Consider the following 9,534-nt stretch of genomic DNA (forward strand, 5'->3'; position numbering starts at 1 on the left):
GCTTGCAAATCAAATGCTTTACAGTCTCTAAGTCATGGAAGGAAAATTTTGTTTGGTCAGCTTCCGTTTCCTTCTATCCTGGTTGTACTGGAAAGTTTTCTAGTGTGAATGAAGCACTTGCTTCATACAGTGCTTTGCTTTGACTACTTATCTGAACAGTAGATATGTCTCCTTATGGAGGCCTGTAGCTCAAAAGCAGCATTTAATCTCTTGCCATTATTAAGGAATTTCCCCAGAGTTCTGTTCCACTGTGTAACTCGTTGAATGACATATGCTCCATCTGAACACAGGGAAGACAGAACTTCAAGTGGCATTCAAGTTACTGTACACACAGCTTGTCCTTACTCTGCACAGCTGTTTAGCCATCCTTAGCATCCTCACTTTCTAATAAAAACACAGTGCAAACCCTTGAAACAAACATCTTTTTTCTTCTGGTTGCTACCACCCAGCCACGATACAAGGGACATCTGTATCTACCAGTGCAAGCATTCTTTGGATTCTTAAAGGAGAATCTTACATCTGTATCCACAGAGGCAGAACAGGCAGACACCATCTGAATAAACTTCATTTAACTGTGCTAACGTGGGATGAGCATGGTGAGTACTGCTTGTGCCACAGATACAAAAATCTAGTTATAGATAAACTTTGGAACTCCCACCTGCCAATTAGAACACTGAGTTCAGATTGCAATCCATACAATGCAGCTAATTAAACAACCTTCCCTCAGCTGAGATCCATTGGGCTTTTTTTTTCCCCTCTATATAGAATTTCCATTTGCTTCCCACTCTGACAACTTCAAAATGCCTCTGTACTTCAGCAAAGCTTAGTGAGTTTCTCACTGTGAATTAGACATAAAGACAAAACTCAGGCCAAATTTTTCTCATTAGCCCCAGCCCTAGAGATACTAAAAACTGAAATGAAGAAATTAATGATGACAAGCTTCTTTTAAAATAGAAGAAGCATCACTATTTCTACTTCTTAGCAGTAGCCGATCCTTCAATACTAGCTTATTCTTTAAAAACCCAACCTTATTAAAAAATCCGTATTAAAAATATTTCTCCCAAATAGGAATGCGTTTCATTTTAAGGAACATGGAGTTATTCCAACCTCAAAGAAGTTCTCACTTATTCTAGATTTTCTTACAAAGTGTATGAAAACCAGACAGAAGCCTCTAAGCAAATTCAGTAGGAAAACAGGCCAATTACTTATTGAGTTTGCACATCATATTTGCTATATACAAAAATATAGAAGAAATATAGGAAGAGATGTGGATTTCTCTCTCCTTGCAGATCACCAAAATTGGAACTTTTGAGTACTTCTATTGAAAAGCTTGAAACCTGAGGCAAGTGAAATCTTCCACCTAGAAGTCATTATTAAAATTACTATCAATATTATTATACATCCTGTAAATTATTAACACTATAATTCAGTATTTCTAAGCCTGGAAAGTCAAACAGCAAACAATACCTCATGTGAGAATCAAACCTACATACATCATTTCTACCTTCTTCCATAAATATGATATATATTCTCAATTTCCAGAATTCCCTGCATGAAGTAGCTGAAAATACCAGTTTGTGAATCATTACTCTGGATTCCAATCCTTTTCATAATAAAAATTTCATCCCACTGAATGTGTTCATTAAGTAAAGTACTACTGAGCATAAATAAAACAGCAGAATCTAATTTATGAATGATAAAACAGTCATTACAGCCATGGTAAACACTTCTCAGAGTCATATTCTACATCCCAGTGGACAAAAATATCAAGGCAAAGAAACACAAAACCCAAAATGTGAATAGAACAGTTCTGATATTTGCTTTGGATAAAAAGTTCAGGTGCCCTGGGGTCTAGTTCAAACAACTGATGCTCATTTTTAAGAGTGTGGGAAGGGGAGCTGAAGTCCAGGTGCAGGAGCCTCGGTCCCTTGAACATGCATGGGATGTAAAACATGCTGTGTTGTCCTCATGTCAGCATCCACAAACATTTATGCTTACTTAAACATGGTCTGCATTCTGCTGGGCATATAAAATCTCCCTTTGAGCCAGGAAAGCAGTAAGGAAGACTCCAAGGAGTGTAGGTCAGGGAAAGTTCTCTCACCTGGAAAGATCCTGCGTGGTCTTCCTCTTTGTCACCTTCTTTTCCTTCCTTGAGGGCGATCAACGTGAACCCTCGAAAATAGGCAGGAGTGGCAGCAGAAAGCGTCACTGAGACATGATGAACAAAGAGATAACAAAAACATAACATTAACTGTGAAGTCAGCCACTTACATATAATTTCACTGCTTGAAAGGTGTGTGTTCTAAGTTGGCATTAACCAAAGCTAGAGCACTGATGACAGGGAGCCAAGCCAGCCAGAATACAGAATGTTCAGTCCAAGTTTCCACATCAGCTGAGAAACACTGGCATGAAATACCTCAGCTTTTTTATTTTACCCCCACTTTTTTTAAAGCACATTGATAATCTGCTCAGATCTACAGGAGGGTTGTTTTGCTGGCGGTTTGGGGGTGAGGGCACACGTTAGGAGGTTTACTTCTTTGTGGGGGTTTTTTTTGGTGACAGTTTTTTGTTTATTTGGGGAGTGGGTGGGTGGTAATATGAGGGAGCACCTCCTAAATATTTAAATTCAGCTTTTGTCCTGGTCTCAGCACAAAAAGTGTATTTTAGTACACAGAAAGTCTCTCTGTCTGTAATAGCAGATGACCACACTGCCTACTCCAGCTCAGCTACTCTAAACACTGCACTCCAGCTTCTGGAAATGGGGGATCTCAAATATCCTTCCCCTGCTTCATCCTCAGGGCAAAACAGGGCACAAAGTTAAACTCATGGCTGAAGGTGACCTCTAAAGGTTGTGCTGCCAGCTCTGATTGCCAAACCAATCCCACACACCAGCAAACACCGTTCACACACCTGTCCTGACCAGGAAGGCAGCCCTGGATCCACCAGCAGAGAACAGATAACGTAACGCTGACTAACCTGATTTCACCATGCTCAACATCAGGATTAAATCCCTGATTTTATGCCAGTGCAAGATAGCTTTGTGTGATCTTTCTGTTTGCCATCAGCAGCACCCAAGCACCACCCAGCAACATTTGAGTTCACAGAATCACAGGATATTCTGGGTTGGAAGGGACCCACAAGGATCATCAAGTCCAGCTCTTAAGTGAATGGCGCCTACAGGGATTCAACCCACGGTTTTAGCACCAGGCTCTAACCAGCTGAGATAATCTCAGGGTCGTCAGCTGAGGCTCTTTTGAACTCTATCAGAAAGACAGAATGAGGCAGAACTTTGAGAAAGGACTTTTAAAATTGCCAAACTCTCTTCAACAACTTATAGGAATCCTTTCCTGAAACAGCGGTAAATTTTAGGGAAAAAAAAATTCTAGAATTAAACTAAAAGAGACAGAAAATAGAACTCTTACTTCTTTAAAGTAGCTTTTACTTTAAGCATAATGCAGAGAGCATCGCTCGTAGGACTTTATTGTCACACTCTCCAACCCTAACAGGCACAATAAAAACTGAAGACCACCCACAGTTTTCAGAGTAAACTGCAACTACCAGGGCTGCTCCATAGAAGAGTACCCATAAGAGACTCCCTCTCTCACAAACAGGCCATGAGGGGTTGAATCACATTGCTAAAAATTATAGATTGCCCTTAAGAGGTATGGATTTCAAAATACGCCCCAGAGTTCATTTGGAACATACGGAGAGCTCTTTGATCTATAAATTCGGTAGCAGAAAAATATAAAATAGGCTATGTGAACATTTCTAGCATTATGCAGCTGTATTTGGGTCTAAAACTCATGGTATTTGTACAAACACCTAACTTTTCTGACTATATGTGGGAAAAAAAAAGGATTGGAAAGATTTATTTCAATATTCAAACTTTTGTGTAAGTGCCATGCTTTGACCTATAAACCTGCAAACACCTGTACAATTTGGGGTGGTGACTGGCATAATAGCAAGTCCCCCAACTCTCGAGATTTTCAACACACTTTTCATTCCATGGAACCTTATTATGTGGTTGAATGTCATGATTTTGAGGGAGAAAGAAAATTTCACACATTATATACCAAAACTGGGTAGAAGCATAATGCCATGAAAATTTCTGCTTAGTTTACAAAGTATTGCTCCAATTCATTAATTCATTTTCTGCCCAATAATTAGTATAATTAGTCCAATTTTGCAAACTTCTGCAGCTCTGTCTAAATGCAAACCCACAGGCAGGCTCTCAGTTGCTCTGAGAACAGCACACTGCTGAACTCAACAGAGATGAACACATTACTCCTGCTTGAACACTGACTCTTAGAAATTAACTGCCATAAAGGTCTTTTACATGCAACAATTTTTTCTATATCATATGCAATTAAAGACTCTGAATCACTATGAGTAAAAGGTTACACCATAAATACTTAAATATGTATGGAAGCAAACAGAGGATCCAGCTGCGAATTGACTCAACAGTTTTCATTTTCCTCACAAAGTTACGCATCAAACCAGTTTTCAAAATTTTGAACACCTACCTATGTAACAGAGGAGATCTGAAATGCTACAGAAGCATCAGAAAAAAAAGCAAAAGGAAGGTAATTCCAAAGCCTGACTCAGAGTTTTTGAATGCTTGGGGTTAGCAATACTCCTGCTGTGGCCGCAGTCATTTCAACCCCGAGGAGTGATGCCGCCCTCCCCCAGGCTCGCTGCTCGCTCAGCAGCCGCATGCGGGCAGCTGTGCTCTCAGCTGGGCTCGGGAACACATCCAGCCGACAAGTCAAACAAACCAAGCCCAGCCGGAGGGTTCAGCCGGGTCCATCCCCAGGCGCGCTGTGCCGGCGGGGGACACACGGACACGGGGAGGGGCCGGCAGGGCAGGGACCCGCCCGAGCGGAGCGGGCCCGTGGGGGTTTAGCGTCCGGGCAGCCTCAGCTCGGGGATAGCAAGCGGGATGTGTGCTTTGGTAGCCCTGAGCTAGGCCAGAACGCTGGGAAGGTTTCCGTCAGTGCTCGGAACCATCCGTGTGCTGAGGTGACGCGGGGCTTCGTCCCGAGCGCTCCCCACGCAGAGCTCGCTCCGGGGCTGCTGCTGGAGCCACCGGCTCGGGAATGGCACGGCAGAGGCTCGCACTGCACGGGCGGCACTGGGAAGCTGTCAGCCCACATCTGCTTCTCGCAAGAGAGCGGCTCTTTGTTGCGTAAGAGCTGAGAGTTCTTGGGCTAAACTCTGCCATTTTAAACAACAGCTGAGTCCTGCTCACGCCGCGTTCACGCTAATTAACTTCCACCGAACAATATGAACTTCCTGCAAAGATCAGTTAAATCTCAGTGCAAGCCTCAGAGTTAAGGATTTCTCTTTAAAGGGAAGATTACATGCCAGCAGTTGTTTTGTCTGCTTCCATCCCTCCGGCAAATCTCTAATTACTTTACAAGTTGCACTTTGGCACACACCTTCAACATGCTCCTCTTTCCCCAGTGTCCCAAGCTAAAGGTGGGGTGATCAAAGCAGTTGCTCCTTTGGTTTCAGGCAAGAAATCTGACTTTTCTCATCCTACACAATTCACATCCTGTGCTGTACCTTGCACAAGTACCAACAAATACATGTTCCGTATTTTATCCGTATTTTGTGAAACCTGGGAATGGCCAATACGGTTACAGATTGAGTGCTTGTTTGCAAAGTGTTTGCATGTTGAGGGAAGAAGAAAGAAATGGAAAGAAAAAGACTCAACATTCCTTAGAAGACAAGTCCCCAAATCAGTGCAGTGGAGTGCAACACCTTAAATGAGCCTTTCCTCAAAAACGGAGAAAGTGGACTGACCTACAAGTGGAAATCCCATTAAAACCAGAAACAGCATCTACATCAAAGGTATATGTAAGGATTATAACTAGTCTTATCCACCTTTTCTTCTTCAGAATAATAATTTCATTATATAATAGCAGAAAGTATGTCTGCTGCACGTTGTTAGCATTTGAAGTGGACCTACTACTGCCTTTTTGTGGAAGCAATTTTATTTGCATTTTAATAACATGTAACTTACCTCATTTTTTCATGGAAATCTCATGCAATCATTAATCTAACTCTACAATCAATAAGGCCAGGACTGGGTATTTTCAAGGATCATTACCCTGTAGCACCATCCAAACTTAAGGCTCATTTGTCCCTTTGAATGCAATGAGAACTCTGACCTTCAGTGGAAGCAAGAGCAGCTCCACCAAGGTCGAAGGTAACCAGCAGGGAGGAGAGGACCTTGACCATAGGATGGTGTGCCCACAAACCTGGTCCTACAGGAAGACATTTTTAATTGTCTGACAGGAAAACGTGCCCTTATTTACTGCTGCCGGTGCCTGCAGACGGAGGAGCTGAATACCCACCCACTCAGAGAAATTATTCGGTGCCCAGGGCCACTGTTTTCTATCACAGCTCCAGAGGTGGAAAACCAAGGCTCCACCCAGGGTTTCCCCTTAGGGCAATAGATTCTGATTGATCTAAAGGTGAATAACTGCAGGGGAGCCATAAAAACTTCCCCAAAGGCAAATAGCAGCTGTGAACTGCGGTCTCCTGATTCCCACACTGCAAGAGTGCTGAGATATTTCCTCCAGTCATAGCAGCTTGAGAGTCTGATGTGTCACATCCACCGATGTCATGAAGATAAATGGATGTCCCTATACTGTCACTTTTGTGGAGTACATTTGCATGTACATTTAATTCCTGTGTTATCCACCTTGAAAATACTACTTTATTCCAACAGCCCACTACGGAATGTGCCAAGGATCCAGGTTGCTGTAAACCAGGCAGGGGCCATGGAAACAGGAATATCTGGCTCCAACCCTAAGCAGGTTGTGCAAGTTTCTGCCATGTTGTGTATCTAGTAATTTTCAGGTAAAAAAATACAAACAAACAGATAAAACCCCACAGACCTGTCATATCTCATTTTTTTAATCATTAGTTGGATTTTCCATCCTTTGCATAAAACAGTAATTAAGTTTCAGTTGGACTCTAGAATTGCCTTTGAAAACGAGCTCTCAAAACTTTCTGTATGTTGGTAGTTTTAACTGCTGTTGTAGGTAACATATATGTTGCAGCAACATTTACTTGTGTTCTTCCAACAATTCCAGAGGAGTCCTGAAAGAACAATCTACACACCCTAATGTGCCACCTGAATACTTCAGTCCTAAGTATCAGAAACGCAGGCACATATTTTGTTCTACATTTTAACTTTTTACTATTAGCTGTAAATTTCTCACTTCCAAGCAGCTATAATAGCCTAATGTGATTTTATTAATTGAGTTCCTAATGCCAAGACCTAATATCTCCAGGAAATTAGTTCTGCTAATTCATCTGGGAGTTTCTTTCTTCCTACATTTCTATGCAATAGAAACTTCTTTGGTAGATGACTGAAAATGTCCAATAACATTTTTACAGAAGTGAATTCCAAAACTTTTAAAGAATGTTCACATTTGTCACTATCAAAGAACTTGGCACATCTTTTTCCTGCTTAGTAGATGTATCAAGTTGACATGCCACATGAAATCTTTCAGGCTCAAGGTACTAATCCTAGTGTCTGGAACAGCTAACCAGCTTGTGGGAAATGTGCATTTCCTCACATCACGTTAAAATAAAACAATTTTGGGGAAAAAAATCAAATCAGTATCGTGCAAAGTTACAGAATGGTGCTTAAAACAGGTGAACCATTGCTGCAGATGCATTTCTCAACCTTTGAAAAAACACAGTGATTATGCTACATGCACTCTTCTTTTCCCTATCTATACTAAGATTCCCGTGTTCATGCAATGGGAAAACATTGTCTCAGCTCTTTACAGCTCTTTACCCTGGATCTAAGAAACACTTAGAAGAATCTCCCAATATTTTTTTTCCAAAGTGACACCTACAAAGTATGTTAGTTATGGTACCTAAAAATGTCCAAATTATTTTTAAAGTGCTTTTAAAATACAAGTTAAACAGTACATTCCAAGAAGGTTTATTTCTGAAGGCATTATATAGTGAGGCAAGAAAAGTGACCAAAACCTGCATTTGCCCATTAATTAGTAAAATACACTCAAATGTGCTTTGGAAGTTCATTTCAAGGATTGTAAGTGACATGCTCATGGAAGAACGAATGCCTCCATAGCTTATTTACAGTGGTCGTTAGCACTGTCTCTGCCTCTTTCCTGTTTGAACCATCTGTTCATTTACCCAGAAAAAAAAGAGGGGTGGGATAAACGTAAGTGGGAAATGTGGGAAGTTGGCAGTGTGCTGCATCATGTTTGCCCATATGCTAACTCATTATATTAACATTCATGTTTCAGGGCAAGAACAATTAGCTCCGAGCTTCCTCTCCTTCCTGCTGAATGTTAAAGCTTCTCCCGTGCACTGGGTTATATTTAAAGGGACAGGAAGAAATCCCAGATAAGTAGGTAAACGAGGGAAGAGTGTGCTTTGTATGGCTGCAACTTGCGATCCCGTGCGAGCGCTGAGCCGGTAAGAGAGGATTCATAAAAGAAAGGAAATTTCTCTTAATGAGGAATGCTTGGGAGTAAAGTGATACACTGAAACCCAACTCCCTCTCACTTGTCACGGAAGCATCCCCAATAAAGTAGTGCGTGGGGGTATATTACCCTGTCTTAACCCACACAGTTACACACACACACGCCAAGAGGGATCCAGGGCTGACAGGCAGAGACTCGTTACAGTTCCAGAGCCACTTATCCTCACCATTATCGTTAGTATGGGATGTAGAGGATGTCCAACTTACCCCGGTAACTGTTTCCAGGCTTGTAAAATTCTGGATCGCCCTCCACCCTGAGGCTGAATTCATTGTACCCTTCCCTCCTGGTGCCTTGGGCTCGCAGGATCCGACTGCAATATCCCTCGGATTTCGCGGCTTTCTCCAAGGTTTCGTCAGAAAAACCCTTCGCCACCAAGGGGAAAGTCAGCGCCAGGAGCCGCAGGGCCAGCGGCTGCAGATGCGCTCCCATCCTCGGCGCTCCGCACAACTTTTTGTCGCCGGGGCGGCCGTGCCCGGGAGCGGGGCGGCGGTGGGAGCGGGCCGGGGGGCACGGGGGGGCACGGCAGGGCAGGGCAGGGCAGGGCAGGGCAGGGCAGGGCAGGGCAGGCAGGGCACGGCAGGACGGGCTGAGCGGTCCCGAGCAGCCCCAGCCGGCAGCGGCCCCCAGCGTGAGCCTGCCAGGTCGGATCGGAGGGACCGGCTCGGCTGCTGCCGGCGAGAGGGAGGGGAAAAGCAGGGAGGGGGCAGAGAGGGAGGGGACGGGAGAGAAGGGGAGGGAAGGAGGGAGGGAGGGAAGTCTGATCTTGCCCAGATCCCGAACTGAAGTGCTGTTTTGTTTCAGAGCGTGTGATTAGCAGCTCGGTGGTGTTTACTTAGGCGAGCTGAATTCACAGGGTTTGGTGAAAGAGCGGAGCAGGGGACGCTGCTGTCTCCCAGACACCCAGCGCAGAGCTGCTGCCGCTCGGGCTGAGCCCACAGACCTGAAATTAATCACCCGCATTCCTGCCGAAGTCTATAGTTACTGTAGGGATAACAAGGCT

General features: G+C 43.6%; 1 protein-coding gene across 2 annotated transcripts in view; it reads right to left on the reverse strand.

Moving 5' to 3' along the window:
• Window positions 1-9,217, reverse strand: part of SPON1 (spondin 1) — a 175,540-nt gene extending 166,323 nt beyond the window's left edge. Inside the window, exons 1-2 of one of the 2 annotated variants that reach the window (XM_032111084.1) lie at window positions 4,524-4,701; window positions 2,102-2,208 (exon numbers count right to left, since the gene is read on the reverse strand). Coding sequence is in view for 1 of the 2 variants with exons in the window: in XM_032111083.1 (XP_031966974.1) it covers window positions 2,102-2,208; window positions 8,741-8,963 (330 nt within the window). In the remaining variant the exon portion in view is untranslated. Of the gene's footprint in view, window positions 1-2,101; window positions 2,209-4,523; window positions 4,702-8,740 lie in introns of those variants that run through there. The other variant, XM_032111083.1, reaches the window with a different exon arrangement.
• Between the last annotated feature and the right edge of the window lie 317 nt (window positions 9,218-9,534).

The sequence above is a fragment of the Corvus moneduloides genome, chromosome 6 (assembly GCF_009650955.1).
Source record: "Corvus moneduloides isolate bCorMon1 chromosome 6, bCorMon1.pri, whole genome shotgun sequence".
NCBI classification, from domain to species: domain Eukaryota; kingdom Metazoa; phylum Chordata; class Aves; order Passeriformes; family Corvidae; genus Corvus; species Corvus moneduloides.